Below are 24594 nucleotides of genomic sequence, written 5' to 3' on the forward strand. Positions count from 1 at the left end.
TCGCCCCCGAGATGCCACATCCAATTTGTAATGAGAAATGAAGGTGTGAGGAGAAGACCAGGTAGCCGCAGCACAAATGTCACTAATGGCAAGCTTGGAATGAAAGGCTGTCGAAGTAGCCATTGCCCTTGTAGAATGAGCTTTCACAGTGGTTGTAAGCTCTCTATTAGAAAGAAAGTAAGTATGACTGATACAGTCTCTGATCCACTTAGCAATAGTGACCTTCGCGACGGCTTTGCCCAATTTGTTGTCCGAGAAGGACACAAACAACTGATCTGTTTTCCGTGTTTGGTGCATCCTAAGTAGAAACGCAATTGCCTATGAACATCCAATGAATGGAAGATATATTCCGCTCTGTCTGAGTAGTTGGGGAAGAAAACTGGGAGTTCCAATGACTGTTGAAGACAAAAACTAGAACAAACTTTAGGAACAAAGGATGGATTAGGCCTGAGGGAAACTCTATCCTTGTGAAAAACCAGGTACGGTGGTTTGACACATAGGGCTTGAAGTTCCGAAACTCTTCTGGCTGATGTAATTGCCACCAAAAAAGCAGTCTTCCAAGAAAGAAATTTCAAGTCACAAGTTGCTGCCGGTTCGAAGGGGGAAGAGGTCAAAGCACCTAATACGAAATTAAGATACCACGGTGGAGCGGGATGAGAAATCGGAGGTCGTAGCAGCCCAGCACCTTTCATGAAGGCTTTACACAACTTATTGCTCATCAAAGGTGGGTCTATACTTTCATGAAAATTAGAAATAGCTGCCAATTGAACCTTGATGGTAGAGACTGAAGAACCTTGATTGAATAAGGAAGCTAAAAATTTCAAAACTTCAGACACCGGGGCAGTAATAGGATCTAATCCCCGGAGTTGGGCCCAAATGGCAAATCTCTTCCATTTGCTGTTATACATTTTTTTAGTCGAATTCTTGTGGGCCGAGGACAAGATATGTATGACTTGAGTCCAAAACCTGGTTCCTGACTATGGTCGGAAGTGGAGGAGCCAAGCTGTTAACCCCAACGAATGAAGGGACTGATGAAGCTGTCCTGACTGGTGAATCAAGAGATCTGGAGCCTGGTCCAGGAACCATGGACCATCCAGTGCGTATTTCCGAAGAAAGGGCAGCCAGACTTGACGAGGTCAGTATGGGGCAACTAAAATCATCTTGCACCGCAAGTGAATCGCCTTCTGGATCACCCTGGGAAGAAGGGGAACCAGTGGGAAGGCGTACAGCAGGCCAAGCTTGGACTAGGGTGTCCTTGGGAAACCCCCGGAACTGGCGTGAAAGAGAACTGTAGACATTTCGTGTTGTGAGGAGTTGCAAAGAGGTCGCAACAAGGAGTTCCCCATCTTCTGAAGATCTGAGTTACTACTCTGTCGTTCAGAGACCACTCGTGAGGGGAGATAATAGTTCTGCTCAGTCGGTCGGCTATCACATTGGATCTCCCCATAATGTGTGTTGCTACCAAGAAACGGCTGGTTGCAATAACCCAATCCCATACTCTCATGGCCTCTCTGCAAAGGGGGTAGGACCTGGTCCCTCCCTGCTTGTTCAGGTACCAGACTACTGACATGTTGTCGGACTGAACGGCAATCATGCCCTGGGGGAGGTAACTGTGTAGTGCTTGTAGCGATAGAAGCACCGCCCTCATTTCCAGTATGTTGATGTGTAGGGAACTCTTGTCGGGATGCCACTTGCCTTGGACTGACCTGCCCATGTAATGTCCCCCCCACCCCGTCTGGGAGGCGTCCGTAGTCAAAGTGGCCACTGGAGGTGGAGGAACGAAGGGTCGCCCCTGATACAGGTTGGAGGAAAGAAGCCACCAACGGAGGTCCTGTTTGCACGTCTCCGTGATCATAATGAGGTGACAGAGGGAGATCCTGATACGACCACTGGACTGACAGGAGCCACTGGAGAATCCTCATGTGCAATCTTGCTAAGGGAACTAGGAGAACGGTAGCCGACATGGAACCCAACAGTTGTAGGACCATCCTTGCTGGGGCTCAGCGTTTGAAGAGCAATGCTCGGACTTGAGATTTTATTGTTTCTATCCTCTCTGTAGGAAGATAGACCCGCATTTGCTTTGAGTCTATCTCTACTCCGATAAACCGTATGCGCTGAGATGGCAGCAACACGGACTTTGCCCAATTGAAGGTGATTCCCAGGGAGTCGCCTAGAGAAATAGTGGCTGCTAGGTTTTGTAAGAGTAGATGCCTGGAGGTGGCAGTTAGGAGCCAGTCGTCTAGATATGGAAACACCTGGAATCCTAGACTTCTCAGGTGAGCAGTCACCACTGCCAAACATTTGGTGAACACCCTGGGGGCTGTGGTGAGACCAAAGGGCAGTGCATGGAACTGGAAATTACTGTCTCCCAGGCTGAAGCGCAAGTGTCTCCTGGACGCCTGATCTATCAGGATGTGATAATAGGCGTCCTTGAGATCTATGGAGCACTTCCAAACACCTTTCTCCAGCAGCGGGAGAATGGATTGTAAAGTGACCATCCGGAACTTGGACTTCTTGACAGAACGGTTGAGCTTGCTGAGATCCAAGATGGGCCTCATGTCCCCGGTCTTTTTTGGCACCAAAAAGAATCTTGAGTAAGTCCCTAATCCGGTCTGGTCTTCGGGGACCGGTTGGATGACTCCTTTTTGAAGCAGCTTTGAAATTTCGAAGGCTGCGAGATCCCACTGACTGGGTGGTGGGGGGGCTGCGAAAAGGGGATGTTGTAACCTCCGGCAATGATTCGGAGCACCCATCGGTCCTGGGTGATATTCTCCCAGGCCTTTAGGTGCCTCGAAAAATGACCCCCGACTGGCTCCGGAGAGGCGCAGTCGGGCAATCCTTCAGGGATGCTGGAAGGTTGAGGAGCCACAAAAGGACTCACGGTCTCCAGTGTTGCGGGGGCCCCTGCCGCCTCTGGGACGGCGTCTTCCTGAAAAATTTCCCCCTCCTCCGCCTCTAGAAGGGGGATCATCCTGCTGTGAGGGGTAAGTCTTCTGAGATTTGTGGAACCACATTTTCCCCCCTCTTCTAGCCTTGGGATAAGGCTGGAAGGGAGTGGAAAACCGTGCCCCTAAGGCAGTCAAAGTCTTACCCTCTTGTACACAGCGGGTCAAGGTGTCCTTTACCTTGGGTCCAAACAAGGAGGATCCATCAAAGGGAGCGTCGGCAAAGGAAGACTTGAAGGCCTCCGCAAAATGACACAGGCGGAGCCAGGCCTGTCTCCGTAGAGCAACACCTGTGCCCACCGCTCTACTCGCCCCCTCGGCCGCATATGAAATGAGCCTCATGGACGAGTTCGATATAGATGCCAGGGTAGCCAACTGAGAGCTAACCGTCTGGGCCAACTGCTCAGGTAGGTTACCAGAGAGGGTATCTGACAGCTCCTTGACCAGATCCCTCTGAAGTCTGGTGAAGTGAGTAAGGTAATTCAGAGACCTTACAGTAAAGGCCGCTGAAGTAAGGGTGCGCTTCCCATACCGATCCATACTCCTGGACTCTATTAGGAGGGTGGACGGACGTTGAAGCCTCTGCCACATCTTGCTGGGTAGCAGATGCCACCACCAGGGCATCTACGGCCACACCTTTGGATAAGAATTCCTTTTCTGGGGGGGCTGACAAAAATTTATTCGGGCGAGCTGGCACCGGTTCCACAGAATCCGGGTGCTCCCACGCCCTTCGAGAGATCAAATCCAGGAGCTCATCGAAGGGCGGAGACACCCAGAAGGCGGAAGGATGAGCCCCGAAGGCCTTGAGGAATACCGACTCCTCAGCGGAAGGGTGTTTGGATTGCCAGTCGCCTCGTTGTTTGAGGTTTTCTAAGATGTACACAAAGGAGACATCGTCCGAGGATGACTTGGGGGACCCCTCCGCATCATCGAGGTCTGTGTCTGAGGTGAGAGACTCATCAGGCGAGTCGACGTGTTTCCTCTTACACTGTCTCTTCCTGGGAGGTTCCTCCGAAGAAGCTTCGGGAGGACCCCCAGGAAGGGAGGAATCCCCAATGGGGGTGACCTCAGGCTCCAGGGCTCCGCTGTCCTGAGACAGGGGGACAACAAAGGAACAAGTCTCCATGCCAAGGGAAGGTGCCGGAGAGATGGTGGAGGTAGCCAAGGAAGATTTGGCTAAAGCACTCCTCATGGCCCTGAAGGCCGGACCCCCAGAGTCCTGGGACGGTCCGACCCCCGAGGCCACAACAGTAGAAGGCACTCCCGCAGCCGAAGCACCGAGAGGGAGGCTCGGAACCGAAAGCATCGGACCCGAAACGTCACCCCCGGGGCCGACCGAGGAGGTCCGTGTACCGAACTCCGACCCGAAGGTCGGGGTTGGAGTAAGGGTCGGAGCCGACCCGAAAACCTCCACCGGCTCCACCAGCACCGACTCCAACGGTGCCGAGGCTGTTGGAGGAGGAACCAAAACAACAGGGTGGACAATCGGCTCCAGAGCCGACTGGGCTGGAGCAGAGACTAACTTTTGAAAGACTGGAGACTGAAACAGCCTTTGAAGTACCCTGTCAATATCCGAATCGGACATCCTCGAGGACAGAGAAGAGACCGATCGGGCCCGAGTTGACTTCCCCGCCGGTTCCGAAAGACTGGGGGACCGGCTCTGAATAGTCTCAAGTATTATCGGCACCGAGGGAGATTCCACCAGTACAGCAATTTCCCTCGGAGCCGACGGGGACTTTGGCGCCGAGGTAGAAGAGTCTGAGTGTGCGACCTTTCTCGGCTCCGAAACCATTGGAGCCGAAGAAGGTGACCCACCTCTCGATGCTCAAGCTCTCGGCTCCGAGGACAGAGGAGTCGAGGCTGGAGGCACCGAGGCAGACCGCTCCGACCTCGGCTCCGAAGTCCGTGGAGCCGACGGAGAAGCCTGCCTTGATTTCTTTGCTGTCGGCTCCGACGGACTGGTCGGAGCCGAAGACTTATTCTTCCTGGAGGGAGAGGGGGAAGAAGATAAAGCCTCCTCAAAGGAAGGGGAGATCATCCCTTTCAATATTAATTTATTTTTCCTCTCTTGGAGGACACGAGAAGAAAAAACGTGGCATACACTACACGACTCTTGAAGATGCTTAGGCCCTAAGCAATAAACACAGAGCGAGTGATCATCCGTTATAGACATCTTGTACCCACACTTGGTACATTTTTTAAAACCCGAAGGTCTATGTTCTTTTGACATCACTAGGACAACACAAACAACCACTAGGGACAAAAGTAAGCACTGAGAACCAAATCCCTCTAACTTAAGCAGGATTTGACTTAGGCTTCGTAACAGACAAACAGGTAAACTAACAAGGCTCTAACAGAGCGCGAGGGCAAGGCCCCTCTAACTAAAACGGGACCTAGATGTTAATATACAGTACCACAAAAACAAATTTTAAACAGTAATTTTTTAACGACACAAATATCCTGGACTAGAGCGCGAGGAAAATCTCTACTAAAGAGCGGGAACCTAACGCTCCGAAATTTCACACAACTTTCTCTCACAAAAACACTCAACAAGTGATAAGCAGCTGTTAAAACAGCTTTTGGGTGAAAAATTAGAGAAATTCTGACAGAAAATTTGTCAGTAAAGAGTACTTAGCCCAGCCAAGTCGAGACCACGTCTATTGCTGTCAAGCGGCAAACGAGATCTGGGGAAGTAGTGGTGGTGCATCCTGGGATGTAGAATAGCTCAGCCAATTAGAGACTTCGCTCTATAGTATAGCGTGCCGAGTCGGAGCCGAGGATCGGCTCCGAACCCATCAGTACAGAATGTAGGCGAGATAGGATCACATAACATCCATGCTCCGAAATTGACACAGTGGATATCCAGACAGGATTCCTGATAGGTGAGACAGGCGGTCTGGACTTTGGTCTAGTATCTACAGAGGATACAGCAGATGAGGCCACAGGAAGGGAAAACTAACTTGATGAGGGAAGAAAGATGCAAGGAGGATAACTGCACTCTTCAACTGGAATGCTTTCTGTAGAAATTTGGGGATAAGAGGTAACGGAGAAGAAGCACAGAGGAGACCAGAGGGTCAGTTGTAGACTAGAGCATCACTTAGTGACTCCCCTGATGGAGGAATCGGATCAAAGAATCTGCTGCGCTTGAAGTTGTGGGGAGAAGTGAAAAGACTGCAGCATGGCTGGCCCCATTGAAGGAAAATCTTCTCTGCCACTCTGACATTGACAGACGACTTGTGAGGCATCAGAATGGACTTGCTTAGTTTGTCTTCAAGCCAGCTGACTTTCCCCAGTGTGTGTCACTATGAGAAAGCAACTAGAAGAGAATGCCCAAAGCCACAAGCCACACACTCATTGCCTCATCAGCTCTGGTTCCTGTCTGTTAATGTACCAGACTACAGTTTCTACCAGTTTGTTAATGTACCAGACTACACACAGACATGTATGTTTGAATCACAATCACCCTGGAGGGAAGAGCATCTTGAAAGGCCTGCAATGCTTGAGGACTGCTCACATTTACAGGACACTGATACAAGAGCTGGCCTCTTTTAGGAACCATACACTTTGGACGGTCCTTCCCAAGAAATGCGAACCCACACAAGTTGGGAAGCAAATGTGGTCAGGGTGGCTACCGGCAGAGGGAAATGGCTGTGAGAAATGGATCCATCAAAAGGATTTTCTTGCAAACTTGCATGATCCTGGCAGGTATGTACAAGGGCTGCTGAAGAATAGACCACTGCACTGACAGAGCGCACTGAAGAATATGCATAAGATATCTGGCTAATGGAGCCAGAGTAACTGTTGCTGCTGCCATGGACCCCAAGGCTTTGAAGGCTAATTGTGCTGGAGAAGAAGAATGTAAGATCACTTCCATGACATGGGATCTGAGGATTTGTACTTTTGTTGAAGGAAGAAGCGACTATCTGACTGATTATATCTATATGAGCACCTATGAATTTCAGATTCGGTGTAGCTGTGAGGTGTGACTTGCAGCCGACTGTGACACCCAAATGGCTACATAACTAAAGTAAGTAGTCTCCTGCTTGTATAAGTAGATGCGTGGTCACAGCAGTCAGAAAGCCAGTTGTCTAAATATGGAAACATCTAGAATTCCAGCAGTCTCAGGTGAGCTGCTGCCACCACCATGCAATTGGTGAACACCCTGCAGGCTGTGGTGAGACCAAAGGGAGTGCTCTGAACTGGTAATGACTGGCTTCCAGCTGGAAGTGCAAATTATCTTATGGAATATCTGATCATTTTGATATGATAGTATGCACCCTGAAGATCTATGGAGTACATCCAGTTGTCCTTTCAACAGCAGGGACAAAATGAACTGCACTGCGACTATCCAGAACTTTGAACATTTCACATACTGTTTTTTTTTGGCACTAAAAAGAATCCAGAGTAGGTTCCAGATCTTAACTGGTATGAAGGGACTTTTTGGATGACTCTTTCTTGTGGCTTTTCTATTTCCAAGGACGCAGCCTTCCTTTGACAGGGTGAAATATTGGGAATCTTTTTCAATTTTACAGGACGAATTCTGGAAATGGTATGAAGTAACCTCAGGATATAATCCTCTGCACCCAGGTATCTCTTGTGATGGATGGCCAGGCTTCTGGGTGCAGAGACCAGTGTACCCCACCAACTGTCCCCAGAGCACAACAACTGGGCAGCTTTTCTCGGATAAAACCTACCAGCACTGTTGATGTATCCCTGAAATCCTGGTTCTGCAGGCCACCTCTGCAGTGAGGACAGTGTCTTTCATTAGAGTCGTGTCCCCCCCCCCCCACGGCCCAGGGGTGAAGAGTCTCCTTAAGAGTCTTGGAAGGGCCTTTGGGATTTGCAAAACACTTTCTCACCACCTTGTTGATTCCGAGAGAAGAAACTCTGGAAGTAGAAAAATGATCCCAATGGCTGACAAGGTCTTTCTTTCAGTCTTCCGCACTCCTGGAGAACATTTCCTTCACTTTGGGGCCAAATAAGGATGATCCACCAAAGGAAGCATGGATGAATGAACAAAGACTTGAAGGTCCCTGCAAAATCATACAAGTGCATTCAGGCATGTCTCCTAACAGCTATGCCCGACCCCAATGCCCTTTAGGTACCCTCAACTGCATGAGATAACAGCCTCATGGACGTGCAGAAACTAGACTGAAGGGTGGCAAGTTGGCAAAAAATTTTCTTTTGGTCTTCCACAGACAGACCCAGAAAGAGATTTGGAGAACTCCTTGGTCAAATCTCTTTGTAACCCGGTGAAGTGCACCAGACAATTCAGCGACTGCAGGGCAAAAGGTTGCTGAGGTATAAACACGCTTGCCAAATCTGTCCAAGGCCCAAGAGTCCCTTGTTAGGGGGATGGACAAAAGCTCTGCAAGCTCTTTTTTAGTGGCTGCTGTCACAATCATGGCATCTACGGGGACTCCCTTGTTCCAGTGGGCTCTGTCCTTCAGGGGAGCGAAGAACTTATCTGGACTCCTGGGGATAGGTTCCATGGTATCCTGTTCTTTCCATGTACAGCTGAAACCAGATCAACTAATCAGCTGATGGGGTCACCCAAGATGTAGCTGGACCAGACCTGAAAGCCTTCAGAAACACTGATTCCCCCAAGAAGGGGGTTCGAAAGACCATCCACCTTTTTTGCTTGAGAAGTTCCAGAATATCTCCAAAAGAGACGCCATCATGTGGAGATTTGGGGGACCTCTCCTCTTCGCTGGAATCAATGTCCTCAGTGAGAGATTCCTGGGGGGGGGGGAATTAAAGTGTCTTTTTACATGTTCTCTTCATAGGGACCTCATCACTGGGATGGTCTGGTGAGCTATGTAAAGTGACAGGGAAGTCCTGAGGAAGGACTGACTGAAGGCTTGATTGGGTTTGACAGTCCTGGTGGTATAGGCCTTAGAGGTTCAGAGCTCGGATTCTATGATGGAACAATGATGGGATCAGAGGGGGAAAGGTTGTCCTCTACCTCAGACAACAGAAAGCCCTCTCCATTACCTCAAAGGCAGAAGATTCAGGGGAAACAGCAGCGGACTGCACCAGAGCTGATGCAACTTATGTTGCTGTGCCCTGACCCCCCCCCCCAGACTCCTGACTCGAGGAGGGCGCTAGACCAGAGCTGTCCAGTACCATGGCTCCTACCAACAGCTTCAGTCAACCCTAAACCATCTGGAGCCAGTGCCAATGCTTTGGCTCAGAGTGCTGTCCTGCTCAAAAGATTCTGAACTGAGTGACCCAAGAGCATGGTAGGAGTGGAAGAACATCTTCAGACGAGACGAGGGCACACTAAGATCTTGGATCAGAGGTTCCCAAAAACACAGGTCAAATTCTGAGAAGGAGGCATCATTACAGGCTGGTTGGAAGGCAGCCTCACAGGTTCGATGGGAGACTGATCCAGGATCATGCCCATCTGTATCTAAGCTCTGAGGAACATCCTCATCATTATACCGACCTTTGCTTCAGATAGGCTCCTAGAGGACCCAAGGGACGAGATGGCTGAAGGTAGCCTGGAGAGTCTCCTTGACATTTTCTGTAAGAAAGGGGAGTGCAGTTGAAGAGACATTTGAGAGCGATCTAGTGCATCTCCACATGGGAAGAGACAACTGACTGTCCATCATGCTTGGCAAGGAATGGCCTGCACCTCTCATTCAAATGCTACCACATAACGACTAAACGCATTTGCTGTCCCACTGTACCTGTTTAGGCCAAGCAGAGTTGATGAACATTCCAATGTTGCAAATTAATCAAACTCCAATTTGAACCACATTAAAGTTGCTCTTCTCATTACTAGAAGTCTCAACAAAATGCCTAATCAAGAGGCTTTTCTGCAACTAAAACATATCCATGTTTGTATAGTTACAAAGCCTTGGTTTAAATGTAAAGAAAACACTTTCTGTATCTGGGTTTTGTGCCTAATGGTAACTAATGTGGTGTCTCCATATTTATCAAGGATCATATCACCTTTCAGACAGATCAGAAACCCACAAACAACTTGTAGCGCTACACAGCACCATAATTAAAATAACCTACCAGTAAACGGCACCCTCCCTACTCAAAAATGTAGAATTGCCTGTTAATAAGAATTACATTTTTGGGAGACTAACTACCCTAAAATTAACTGCAGAATCTATATGCTGGGTATGCATATTAGTTAAATGGAAGAGATAAGTTAATAAACCCACCACAGAACATAGTCACGATTATAGCCTCAAAAAGCATTACTTCCCTGGTCTTTCTTTCCCCAATTAAGTCGGACCCTAAATGTTTGACATTTGCTTTCAAAATTTCCAAAGTTTCTGAAGTTCCTGGAGCCAGCATCTCTGGATTTTAAGCAAACCACATACGATTACATGATCCATCCTCAACCCCTTTTCCCATACTATTACATAATGAAATCTCAAAATTCACATTTGACAGCACCAGCTCAGACAATGACAGCAGTGAGCTTCACAAAGCAGTTCTACGCCCACTTATACAAATACACACAATCAGTAGTCCCAACTACAGTAAACTAATGGGAAATTCAACAAACTTTACACGGAAAAACTCCTTAAATTATACAATAGATCCAAAATTTTTCATAGCCAGGGCAGTACGAAAAACGGGAAATAAAAAATACTATTATGACCAATAAAGCAACTCATGAACTTAGGCTAACTTCTGAAGCTAAGGATAACAAGTCCTTCTTTAGTTACATTATGAAAAAGGGACAATACCAAACAATGCTAGGCACTTCTATATGGGACCACCCACTCCAACATAAAAGGACATAGCAAACATACCAGCGAACAAGTTTAGTGCAGACTTCACCCGAAAACATCTATCCAAACCCTACATCCCTCAAGCCATCAAGAAAATGTATTCATCCTCCTCAGTACCAGAAGGATGCTCTTTTTCATACAAGTACATCTACACTGAGAGCTACCAGCAAAGCAGCTTGACGGATGAACATCCAGTCCAGAGCCATCCTTTGCAGCATTGTCTTCCTTCCAAAGGATGGCAGTGGTCCTCCCCCCCCTCCTATGTTAGACTTGTCCAACCTTCCCATATAAGCTCCAGCAGACACCTGAGCCACTAATTAAACTCTGACTGTACGAGTCAAATCCAGGGCTTTATTCCTGTGTGTCACTGGAGGTGGTTTATTTAAACACTTTTAAAGTTAGTTGGTTTTAAAGTTTGTTTTATAGATTGAACAAGGAAAAACTTGTGATTCATTAATCCCAGTACATCATTTCTGTGGTTTGATGAAAAGCTTAACCTGACTGACTATGAATAGGAGAATAACAGTTCAAGGTGAAACACATTTGCAACAGGAGAAAAAAGTAGATATGTTCTCCTGGTATTTCCTATTTTAAAATGAATCATCTGAACTTGAGATTTTTAACTTCTTTTTTATTACACCGAATTAGAACTAGCAGATATGTGCCAACAAGAAGTAATTATACCAAAGACTACTTGTTTGCAAATGCTTTTTTCCAGTATGGTAACTTCAGCTAAACAGTTTCTCAACACTGTAGAGAAGGGCTACAAATTCTCATTCACTTGCCATTTCCCTCCTTCCCTTTCTGGAATTCCTTAAGTTACCCCCAAACCAAAAATACCCAATTTGCCAATATTGCAAGAATTGTTATCATGGAACTAGAGAAATATTCCTCCATCACTAAGAGAGGAAAATATCCTATTCAAAACGTCTTGTTCTCAAGAAATGAGGGCACATAGAGGCCCATTCTGGATTTATCAGCCACCAACCCATTTTTAACTGTGCCAAAATTCAAGAGGGTACCTCTTCAGTCTCTTCTACCAATGATCTTATTCACGAGCTTTCTAGGTGATCTTAGATTTCCAGGATGCCCCATCTTCATAATCTCATTTACCCAGATCACAGAAAAGGGTTTCTGTTTTGTCCTTTGTACTTTTCTACAGCACTAAGGGTGTTTAGTGAATAGCTAGCCTGTAGTAGCATTCTGCAGGCTCCAATATTTCTGCATATACCTTTGCCTAGATGATATTCTTCATGCCTCTTCAAATGACAAGCTTCTTCAGGATGTCAAGTTTACAAAAAGTCTTTCGGCCTTACCTGATTTTCCTAGGTTGCTGTTTAGGCAGTACCCATAATGGCATTTTGTCTTCAGAGCAAAATTTCTGAGATCTTTCTTCTAGTTACTCCTTCCACTTGAAATGAACTCTGCAATGGTGATTTTGAGAGCCCTGTGCTACACGGCTTCAGCCATATAAAGTATATGTTCTGACAGCCTCTATAGGAGGAAGATTCTGTGGTACATAAAATTAATATGGCCACAGAGCTGCCACCTCCTGATCTGCCTTATTCCTTTATTACCCTTTATAAAGAAGAAATGCCCTTAGTAGATCAACTAAATATCACTCTAAGTGCCCTTTCCAGTTCCATCTCCCAACTAAAATGTTTTAATGGATGCTTCAAGACCTGTCTTGGGGTTTATTTTCTTTGTCCATGGTGTATGGCCACGGCAAGACAAGACAGGACCAGCCACATAAAACAAGGAAATGAGATGGCCACGGCAAGACAAGACAGGACCAGCCACATAAAACAAGGAAATGAAAGACCCGATTCTGATTCTGCAATTTCTGCATCATCTGTAGTCTTGAGGAAAAGTACAGTTTTGTACCTACCATAAATGTAGATGTTCGAGTGCTCATACAGCTGCAGTCATTACAGATGGGTTATCCTGCTGTCAGGCAAAATTCCAAAGTCTAGGTCGGTTGTGCTTCTTCCCTGGCGTCAGTTCTTCAGTTTTTCTTGCCCCAGATGTCAGGTGCCCCCAGAAGGAAGGCAAAACATAATGTTATGCAAATATGCAATATAGATAAATCAAAAAACAGTAGTTGCAAGCAAATACACCATAAAAGAATACCCCAAAAAGGTTGTATGATAAAGGTGTTTGTCATAAGGCCTGTCCTAAGAGGGGACGGAGGGAGGGTAACCTGGACTGCAGCTGTATGAGCACTCTAACATCTACATTTTTGGTAGGTACAAAACTGTACTACTCATCGTGCATACAGGTCATTACAGATGGGTAGAATCCCAAAGCTAAGTAAGGGTGGTAGGCACTAGGTGGAACTAGGAGGAGCGAGGATGCCCTGCAGGACTGCTGTGGCAAAGCCCGCTCTAGATTTAGAGTATAGTGGAAGGTGGCAGTGCCTGGAGAAAGTGTGCACTTAACTCCAAGTAGCTGCTTCCAAAATGTCCTTGGTAGGGACCCCCCTGAGGAAAGCTGCAGAGGTAGCTGTGGCCCTGGTGGAGTGGGATCTGATGCATGCAGGCACAGATTTTCCATGAAATGAATAACAAAAAAGTGTATGCAGTGGGCTATCCATTTTGAAATTGTCTGTTTGGAAATAGCCTTTCCTTGAGCACCTGTAGCATAGGACACAAAGAGTTGCTCAGATTTCCTGAATGGCTTGGTTCTGTCCAAGTAATAACGAAGTTGTCGGTGAATGTCCAAGGAATGTAGTAGTCTCTCCCCTTTGTTCTGTGGATTTGGATAAAAAGTAGGTAAGTGGATAGTCTGATTCAAAGCTACAGTGGATACTACCTTTGGCAAGAAGGTAGGGTTGGTTTGTAAGGAAACTCTGTCCTGATGGAAAATGATGAAAGGTTGCACAGCCATGAGTGCCTGCAGTTCCGAAACCCTGCGTGCTGAGGTGATCGCCAGAAGGAAGGCTGTTTTCCATGACAAGTATTGTAGCTCTGCTAAAGAAGCCGGCTCAAAGGGAGGCATGGTTAGCTTTTCCAATACGAAGTTGAGGTCCCAAGCTGGAACTGGTGGTTTCCTTGGGGGTTTTATATTTTTTGCCCCTCTGAGGAACTGCCTTAATAGAGGATGTGAGAATAGAGGAGGATCTGTGTTGTATTGTGCAGAAATGGCTGAGGCTTGGATCTTGATGGAGGAGAAGGAAAGGCCACTGTTTAACATCTCAGCTAGGTACTGTAAAATTTGAGGTATATTTATTACCCAAGGATTCTGTCCCTTTTCTTGATTCCAGGAACAAAATCGTTTCCATTTGGCGGAGTAGGCTTTTCTAGTAGAAGGTCTTCTGGCCTCCAAGATGACATCCTGCACCTCCTTGGAGAGGAGAGTCTGTTGGGCAATTAAGGAATTCTCTATGCAGCTAGATTTAGGGTTTGAGCTGGCTGTGCAGGGTTTTGTAGTTGTGCTGGGATAACAGAAGAGGAACTAGAGGTAGGATCCATGGTGGGGAGTGTATCAGGCTCTTTAGGAGTGGATACCAGTGTTGTCGTGGCCAGTCTGGAGCAATGAGAATCATTTGTGGCCTCTCTGCTCTGGCTTTTAATAGAACTTTGGTCAGTAGAGGAAGAGGCGGGAAGGCACAGACTGTCAATGCTGTCCAACTGAAAGAGATAGCGTCCACTTTCCAGGCCTGTGGATGATAGGTCCTTCAGCAAAATATTTTCAACTCGTAATTTCTGTGGGTAGCAAATAGATCTAGGTCTGGCTGTCCCCATGCCTGAGTTATCTTTGAGAACACTTGAGGATGCAACTTCCATTTGTGTGGATCTGTTATATTTCTGCTTAGGTTGTCTGCCAGTGTATTTTCCTTCCCTGGCAGGAATTGTGCCTGTAGTTGAATTTGCAATTCCAGTGCTGTGTTCCATAGGGTCATGGCTTGCCTGCACAGGGGGTATGAAGTTCCTTGTTTGTTGATGTACCACATGACTGTGGTGTTGTCTGTCCTTATCAATAGCTGGCCTGGATAGCTGGCCTGGATGCAGTAGGTCTTTGAAAGTCATAAGAGCATTTTGCACGGCTAGCATCTCCTTTTGGTTGATGTGTAGGTGCTTCTCTTTTTGGGACCATTTTCCCTGAATGCACTGATCTGCCATGTGTGCTCCCCAAGTGTAGTCTGAGGCGTCCGTTGTGATGATTTGAGTTGCCTGAGGTACACAGAAAGGTAGACCTGTGTTCCTTTGGCATGCTTGAGCCCACCACAAAAATTCCTTTTGAAGGCATGGAATGAGTGGTATAATCGTTTCCAAGCTGTGGCTGTGTTGAGACCATAAGTTTTTTAGGTACCATTGTAGTTTCCTCATATGCAGCTTTGCACATGGGATTAGCAGGATGCAAGATGCCATGAATCCAGAGCCTGCAGGACTTTCCTTGCAGTTAGTCTGGTGAGAGTTGCCATTTTGCTGAAGTATAGAAACAGTTGCCCTTGTTTGTCTGGCGTGAGGTAGGCCATCTGGGTGGTTATATTTAAGCTGGCCCCCAGGAAAATTATCTGTTGAGAAGGTATTAGTTTTGATTTCTTTTTGTTCACTGTGTATCCCAGGAAGTTTAACAGTTTTATTACAAAAGCCAGATGCTGCAATAGAATGTCCTTGCTGTCCGCTTGGATCAGGCAGTCGTCCAGATATGGGTAGATTTGAATTCCTTGTAGTCTGCAAAGGCAATTACTGATGCCAGGCATTTCGTAAACACTCTGGGCACAGTAGATAAGCCAAAGGGCAATGCAGAGAATTGGTAATGGGTTGAACCTGCTAGAAATCTGAGGTATCTTCTGCAATCTTGTCTCATAGGGACATGCAGGTATGCCTCCATGAGGTCCAATGTTACCAGCCAAGACTCCTTGCCCAGCATGGGAAGAAGCTACTGTAATGTGAGCATCTTGAATTTTGGCACCTGTAGATATGTGTTTAGGATGGATAGGTCTAAGATAGGTCTCCAATCTTTGTCTTTCCTTGGTACCAGGAATAGCCTGGAATAAAAACCTTGGCCTTGTTCTTTTTCAGGTACCTCTTGAATCGCTTTCATATCCATGAGAGCGGAAATTTGTCTTTGTGCCTCTGCCCTTTGATTTTGTGGCAGGTTTGGCATGCCTCTCATTTTTGGTAGGGTGTGAAAGTGGAACCTGTAGCCTCTGCCTATAATGTCCAGAATCCATTTGTCTTTTGTAACAATATGCCAGTTTTTTGAAAATAATGCCAGTTTTCTGCCCAAAGGTGCTGCCATCAAAGCTTTGCTTGGCAGGCATGGGGGAAGTCATTGTGTCTGTTTTCTAAATGACCATGATCTATCTTCTCCACCTCTTGGGGTTGGTGCTTGCCACGGTCTTGCTCTGTAAGATCCTGGAGGTTGTCCTCTACCCCTTAGGCGTCTGAATCTGCCCCTTTGAGGTCTATCCGTGGCTGGAAAGGACCAATTTTTTGAAGGCCAGTTTCTGCTGAAGCGTGGAGGTTGTACCTACAGGAAATCTTTCACTGTTTGCATAGATTTCACTTTTTCCTCCATTTTTCTTTAGTACCTCCTCAGCTTTAACACCAAACAATACATCTTTTTGAAGTGGTGCATCTAATAACTTTGCTTTGACATGATCTGGTAAGGTTTGCTCTTTAAGCCAGGCATGTCTACGTATAACGGACCCCGTGACAGCAGCTCTACATGAGGCCTCTAAAGCATCAAAACCACACTGCAAGGTATGTTTACCCACTTGCTCTGCACCATGCAACAAATCCTGCAACTCTTTCAAATCTGGTTGTTCTGTTTGTGTCATTTTGCTTTTTAACTGGGATAACAAAACTGTTGGTACTTTAACATATGGAATTGACAGTTTAATGCCCTCATGGTTAAAGTGGCAGATGTATACACCTTTCCCCCACCTTTCTAATGCTCTGGAATCTCTCTCTGAAGGTAAAGGGTTTTTAGCAGTAGAGACCTTTATTCCCTTGGGACCCTGTGAAATAGTTTCTGGGTCAGCAGTATGGCTTTTATAAAGGAACTGGTGAGAATCAGGGACCCGGTAATACCTGTCTGGTTTAACAGGGGCTGGAGGTAAAGAATCTGTATTAAGGCTGGCTTCTGCGTACACATCCTCCAAAATATCTAAAACAGGAGGGATAGCCAGGGGCCTATGCTGGGGGAGCAGTAGAAATTCCCTGAGCCTTTTCTTGGAATCTGAGTAATCTTGACCTTCCCAGTGAAAGTGTTCCCTCAAAGTATGCAGGGTTTCCCCAAAAGAGTAGTCCTCGGGGGGGGGGGGGACCGAGGGAATAGAATCCTCAGCATCAGAGTCTTCGAAAGGAGAATAGGCATAATCCTGGTCCTCAGAATGCTCTGAGGTAATGGAAGCCTGGTCTGAGGAAGGGTAGTCTTCCACCAATCTGGGTCTTTTGTCAGAGGGGGGTTGGGAACCCCTAATGAGAGATATCAAATCCTCAGCCATTTTAAGCATCTGTTTTTTAGGCATGGGGCCTTGGAAGGAGGTCTGAGGACCCTGTTTTTTAGTTTTCATGGCTGCTTTAGATTTGGTGAAGGATTTAATAGAGAAGGTGGAAGGCCTGAAGACGCCTTCAGAAATGGCAGGCCTGACTAAATTTTGAGTTTCCCCGCCAAGAGTGGCGTCGGTATCTGTAGTAGGAATGGAGACAGAGGATCCTGCGACCTCGGGTACTGAAGTCACCGTTAAAATAGATTCATCGATAGTCAGGGGCTGCGTAGGCGCCTCACTGAGAACCGGAGAACCGGTAGTTGGCCTAGGCGTGGTCTCAGTACTCGGTGCGAACCTCGGATGTCGGTCCTTATCTTTGCGTCTTCTGCCTAAAACTGGTGTTGGGAGTATCCGACGACATGATGTAATTAAATCTTTTGCCAAAATAATGTTGGGCGAACTCCGTCCGGCGCTTAATAGTGTGCTTGTTGAACCTAGCACAAAAACGGCAGGCCGAGACGTCGTGGTCTGGGCCTAAGCAAGGCATACAGAAAGAGTGGAAATCCTTATGCGGTATTTGCTTCCCACAAGAAATGCAATTATTAACTTTGTCTGACACCGGTCTGAGGCAAGAAAAGTTTCCCCAATGGGGTACTTAGCTTTAAAGAAGACTTCAGCTGAAATACTTTCGTAAATCTCAGGAGCTGGCCGACTGGCACTTGCAAACTGCTTCTGCTTCGGGCACTGAACAGCAAGAAAGACTGGAGAAAATGGCGTCGGCTGCCTCTTTTATACCCCTGCCGCACTGACGTCAGGGAAGAAGCAACGACAACCGACGCCGGGCCTAGACTGGAATTCGGCCGACCAAGGACCCGCCTGACGGCAGGATAACCCATCTGTAATGACTGCAGCTGTATGCACGATGAACATCAACCGAATCCTAGCATACAATACCACTACAATGTGGTACATTAATAAATGGGGGGAAAAATACCTCTACAGTCGGACAATCTCTTCCTTAATGTAGTTTATATTCCTTTAAGGATGAATTCAGTGGTGGATTATTTGAGCAGATCCAAGGCAGACCACCACAAACGGACACATCATTAGGGAACACAGAACATAGATCTATTTGTCTCCACTGCTTGGAGAATGGACATCATGTCAGCCTCTTGGAAAAGGAAATTCCTATAAGATTTCCTCCCTTTTCCCAGATTCCATTGATTCTTTTCAAAATTGAGTACAACCCAAAGATGCTGTTGGTGATCCCCTTTCTGGCCCTGGTAGCATCAATGCTCCCTTTTTCATCTGTCCAACAACAATCACCACAGATTGCTCCACTGGATAGACTTGCTCACACAACAAAAGGGCTGTCTCATTTCTGAAACTTATAAACCCTTAAACCAATTAATCTGGATGGCAGGATTTGGATACCATTTAATCACTTATTTTCTGAGGACATCATACAGAAAACCTGTTACAAGATGCTCTTCATTTCCAAATAGAGGAGGTTTTTTATTTGATGTCAAGGAAAAAAAAAAAAATCTATTATCAAATTCTCTTTTTGTGTGAGCTTGTCAATTCAGGATTGGCATATGCTTCTGTAAAAGCAGCTTTGCCAACGATCATCTGGTTTCCTTTTAGAAACCGTTTGACTTCAAAACATGAACAGGAGCATTACAGTACATTTTCTTAAACGAGTCCCATGGGAGGAGATGAGGCCTATTTACTACTCCCTCACTGAAGGGATGCCAAGGTGGACACACACAACCTTCAAAGCTATCAGAGTAATGGTTCCTACAGATAGCTCTCACACTCATACTAGGGATATCTAATACAGAGAACAAATGGGCATAATCTAACTGGAGAACACTTGACTGTTAGCAGGCTCAGGGGCAAAAAATATCACAGAAAAATGGTTCTCATGATTTTATAAGTCACCACTGAATGTCAATGGGACATAAACAGCATCATCACTAGGTAGTTCCTCACTGTAAATATTGTTACCTACCTTTGACTTTGCAAGAAGGCTACAAAAGTTATGACGACAAAATTTGGAAGTATGTACACATTTATATATGCAGTCAAATATGCTGCAGATGTGCATGCAGACGCACACATTTGTTTCAGCGCGCAAGTGTACATCACCCATAAGTAAAACAAAGGGTCCTAGTCACCATAGGCTTTACTGATGAAAATATGGTTTTGAGGACAGGTAGCATACCTGAAGATCGCACTCTCCACCCTGGTCACAAATTGGACAGTCCAATGGATGATTTGCCAAAAGAAACTCCATCACACCCTCCCTGCGTAAAGAAAGAAAATAAAACAAATCGTAACAAAGCACAAACTGTATTAGTGCTATCTTCTCTGTTCAATTTTGTATGAATACTTAGATTGCACTGAACTTTTTAGATAAACATTTTGATTCTAAAATGCCCATACAGAAATACATGTTTTGATTGCTGGGATGTCTAGTAGGTTGAGATCCATTTTCCATACAAGCTCAGGGAGAAAAGTTTCAATTACTAGACAGGTAGTATGGAAGCTAAAGCTGCACTTGTTCACCATGGTTTTTGCAAAATATCTCTCAATATGCACTAGACAGCTTTTTGCAAATGAAAATTTAGCAACTAATGCAGTTGTATCATTACACTATAACATTACAATTTCACAACTGGGGAGCACTATTCAATGTTCTTTAAAAATAAAAAAAAGAAAAAAAAAAGGCAATGCATAGCCTACTGTACCAAGATGACAGACTAGGTTTTTAAAAGCTTATCTTGACAGACTTTTAATAAGGCCCTACTACTATGACAGCTGCCAAATATTTTGAATTTGTATACTGAACATTTCATTAACGGAGTGAATAATGTACAGGTCTCGTTGGTATATTTTTCTAGATGCATCATTCCTTTTCAAATGTCTCAGACAAAACTTCTTTGGACAGCATTAAAATTAAGAATACAGTAGAGTCAATTATCCGAACTAATTGGGACTCAAGGTAGTTCTGATACTGTTTGGGTAATCAAACATGTAACTGGACCGGATAAAAAAACTTCTAAAATCTTGTTTTTTTTCTACAAGCAGGGAATACACTTATCAACCATTCAGTGATTCCAGTGGACAGTAAGGAATATTTTTCACATGTGAGTGGGCTACAAGCTCAAAAAATGCATAAAAGCAAATACGTACAACTTTTACATATTTAGACTATTTTTCCTACCCAAAAACTTTGGAAGGCTATGTTCGGATAACTGACATTTGGGATAATCACCTCTCTAATGTACAAGGTACCCATAAATGTATGGCTTCTTGTTCTTTTCATGGCACATGCTGAAAATCTGTTTAAGCCGCTGCATTGTTTCAATGCTCTGAGACTGGGTGGTGAAGCACAGCTTACAAGCTCTCAGCATAACATGAAAACAGCCAGCAAATAATGGTTTCTGCAGCAACTAAAAAAATTTTTTTTATTGCGCCAAGAAAAACAGAAAGGCAGGCACTAAAGTTGCAGAGTTTTATGGACTTGCCACTTCCACAGAATTCACTGTTCACCTACCAATGAAAAGCAACTTTCTGTGGCAATTAGAAGTTATGTACTTACCATAACGTTCCATCTGAGTAGGTGGATTCATTTGTCTGCAACCTGTGGGTATGGATCCGATATCGGATCCGAACCGGCATGGTTTAGAGCTCCTAGCTCCTCCCCTCACCCATAATATGCCCTGCTCTCCCTACATGACCTCAGATCGAGTTTGCCCTGCACCAACTACCCTAACCAAAGGGTAACACACCCTATGCAGGAAACTGACAAGGCCAGGGGGATTGCAGACAAATGAATCCACCTACTCAGATGGAGCATTATGGTAAGTACATAACTTCTAAATTTGAAGTAGGAGAATTCATTTGTCAGCAACCTGTGGGACAGAGTCCCCAGCTACCTGAATCTTGGGTGGCCATCATGGAAGGATATTCCGGAGCACTGCGGAGCCAAAGGATGCTCTACCTCTAGAAGTGACGTCCAGCTTGTAATGAGTAATAAAGGTATGAGATGAAGTCCAAGTGGCTGCTGAACAAATGTCATCCAGAGGAACCCTAGACTTAAAGGCCGCTGAAGTAGAGACAGACCTGGTCGAATGAGCATGGACTCCCTCCGGTGCGGGCCTCCCAGAGGCTTGGTACGCCAACAGAATACACCGAGAAATCCAGCGTGACAAAGAAACTTTGGAAATTGGTTTACCCAGATTGAATTTGGCAAAAGAAATGAACAACTGGTCTGATTTCCTATGACCAGCTGTCCTATGAAGGTAAAAACGAAGCTGCCTGTGAACATCCAAGGAATGCAGCTTGTATTCGCCTTTGTTTTGATACTTAGGGAAGAAAACAGGGAGGTTGATGGACTGATTAATGTTAGCTTCCGAAGCTACTTTAGGAAGAAAGGAGGGATTGATCCTTAGGGACACCCGGTCCAGATGAAAAATCAAATAAGGCGGTTTCATGGACAAGGCCTGAAACTCTGAAACTCTCTTAGCCGAAGTAATGGCTAACAAAAAAGCAGTCTTAAAGGACAAGTATTTAAGATAGACTGTGGCCGCAGGTTCGAAGGGGGGAGCGGTCAAGGCCTGAAGTACCAAGGAAAGATCCCACGGGGGAACAGTTTCTTTGACAGGGGTTCTGAGCAAAAAGGTGCCTTTTAGGAAGGTTTTGCATAACTTAGCCAACATAAGAGACCCTGAATCATGTCCAACATGGTAATGAGATATGGCCGCCAGCTGAACTTTGACCGTGGAACTACTGGCGCCATCATTAGAGAGTGTAGTAAGGAAATCTAGAACCAAAAGAAGGGGAACCGTGAAAGGATCTAGGCCTTGCCGCTCTGACCAAATGGAGAAACGCTTCCATTTACTGCGGTAAACTTTTCTGGTAGAGGGCTTGTGGGCCGCTACCAGAATGGCCTTAACTGGGGACAAGATACTGGGAGTCCTGATTAGGAGTGGAACTGAAGCAGCCAAGCAGTCAACTTCAGGTTGTCCAGGTTCGGAGTTGGCAGGTTCGACGGGTGTGATATCAGATCCGGAATGGGATCTAGAATCCAAGGTGGATTCACTGAATGAGACCTTAGGTAAGGGAACCAGATCTGTTGAGGCCAGAACGGGGCAATGAGGATCATTCTGCACCCCAACCGAGAGGCTTTCTGAAGTACTTGTAGCATCAGAGGTAGAGGGGGGTATGCGTAAAGAAGACCGGGAGGCCAAGCATGCACCAGAGCATCTCTCGGAAAATCCCCTGGAGGGTGGATTACAGCGAAAAAACTGTCGCACTTGGCGTTTAAAGGAGAAGCAAAGAGATTGCAACAGGGAGTCCCCCACTGTGCGAAGATACGTTTCGCTAATTGAGAGACCACTCGTATGGGGAGAGAATGGTGCGAATGAGCTTGTCCGCTAGGATGTTGGTCCAACCCGGAATATGCATTGCGATGAGAAAGCGGTTGGTGGAGATCGCCCATTCCCACACTCTCATGGCTTCTCGACATAAAGGGCAAGACCTGGTTCCCCCGTTTGTTGATGTACCAGACCACCAACATGTCTGACTTAATCGCAATTGTTCCCAGGGGAAGGAGGGCCTGAAGTGCTCGCAATGCCAAGAGCACCGCCCTCATTTCCAGAACATTGATATGCAGGGAGGTCTCTGAATCGCTCCATGTGCCTTGGACCATCCGGCCCGCAAAATGCCCCCCCCCACCCGAGGCAGGAAGCGTCCGTGGTCACCGTGGCGAGAGGGGGAGGTGCACAAAAGGGGCGGCCCCTGTGGAGGTCTGGAGAATGGAGCCACCACAAGAGAGACCGCTTGCAAGCCTTGCTGATTGCAATGGGATGATACAGGGGGAGGGAGAGAAATGACCATTGCACCTGAAGTGTCCATTGAAGCACCCGCATGTTCAAGCGGGCGTGCGTAAGAAGAGTAATCGCTGCCGCCATAGACCCAAGTGCCCTCAGGATCAATTCCGCAGGTGTTGAGCTGGAGTGAAGGATGGCCCGCACCTGGAGTCGCAGATTCCGAACCCTGTTGGTTGTGAGAAAGGCTCTTAAATTTCTCGTGTCTAACCTGGCTCCTATAAATTCTATTGTTCGAGTAGGGACCAGGTTGGACTTTTCTATGTTTACCGTGATGCCTAGCTTGGGAGCTAGACAAAGGAAGGAGTCTCTTGCCAAAGAGAGTAGCTGCCTTGTTGGGGTGGTGAGAAGCCAATCGTCTAGGTACGGAAAGACCTGCACCCCCTGAAGCCTCAGGTGGGCCGCAACCACTGCTAACACTTTGGTGAACACCCTGGGGGCTGTGGTGAGACCAAAGGGAAGGACCCTGAACTGGTAGTGACTGGCTCCCAGCCGGAAGCGAAGAAACCTCCTGGATCGTCTGTCCATCAGAATGTGGTAGTAAGCGTCCTTGAGGTCTATAGAGCACATCCAGTGATTCTCCCCTAGAAGGGGGAGGATGGACTGCAAAGTGACCATCCGGAACTTCTCTTTGGGAACTGACAGGTTCAACAGGGACAGGTCTAGAATGGGTCTTAGGTCCCCCGTCTTTTTGGCACTAAAAAGAACCTGGAGTAGAACCCTGATCCGATCTGGTCTGGGGGGACGGGCTGGATGGCTCTTTTTCTCAGCAGATGGCCAATTTCTGATGAAGTGGCCTCCCTCTGATCGGGTGGAACATCGGGGAGGATTTTTGACTTTGGGACATGAAGAAAGGGGATCTTGTGACCTCTGGATATAATCCAGAGTACCCAGCGGTCCGATGTAATGGACTCCCATGCCGCTAGGTGCTCCGAGAAACGTCCCCCGACTGCCTCCAGAGTGGAGCAGTCGGGCAACCCCTCAGGGTTGCTGCGTGGGCCGTTCAGAGAAAGGTTCCCTGGACCCAAAGTTCCTGGGAGCCCCTCAGCCCCTAGGGCGGCGTCCTCCCTGTCCTCCTCTGCCGCGGAAGGACTAGTTGTCCGGAGCGGGTTGGGAATGCTGCAACTTCCGGAACCACATCTTCTTCTGGCTTTTGGTTCCTAGAGTAGGACCGCTGGGGCACAGAGAAGCGGACGCCGATGGCAGACAGCGTCTTCCCGTCCTTCTCGCTCTGAACTAAGGTATCGCGAACAGTCTTGCCAAAAAGGGCAGAACCGTCAAAGGGGGCGTTCGCGAATGACGCCTTGAAGGGCTCCGTAAAATCGCAGTGGCAGAGCCAGGCCTGCCGTCTTGTGACTAGGCCCGCTCTAGTGGCTCCCTCTAGCGTGGGAAAGTAACCGCATAGAGGTGTTAGTCACAGAACGAAGAGTGGCCATACGGGTGGAGTGCAAAAGTTTATCCTCCTCCGATATGGACTCTGGGGGGGATGCAGCGTATTCCTTGATAAGATCGCGCTGCATCCTAATGACGTGTGCCAAATAGTTGACCGCCCTCAC

The 24594-nt window shown here is 46.7% G+C and overlaps 1 protein-coding gene across 1 annotated transcript in view; it reads right to left on the reverse strand.

Moving 5' to 3' along the window:
• The window catches only part of NDUFS1 (NADH:ubiquinone oxidoreductase core subunit S1), a 1309138-nt gene that overhangs the window by 1011652 nt on the left and 272892 nt on the right, over positions 1-24594 (reverse strand). Inside the window, exon 6 of the mRNA XM_044075860.1 lies at positions 19369-19450. Coding sequence (XP_043931795.1) covers positions 19369-19450 — 82 coding nt within the window. The remainder of the gene's footprint in view (positions 1-19368; positions 19451-24594) is intronic.

The sequence above is a fragment of the Protopterus annectens genome, chromosome 6.part1 (assembly GCF_019279795.1).
Source record: "Protopterus annectens isolate FY-2018-M chromosome 6.part1, PAN1.0, whole genome shotgun sequence".
NCBI classification, from domain to species: domain Eukaryota; kingdom Metazoa; phylum Chordata; order Ceratodontiformes; family Protopteridae; genus Protopterus; species Protopterus annectens.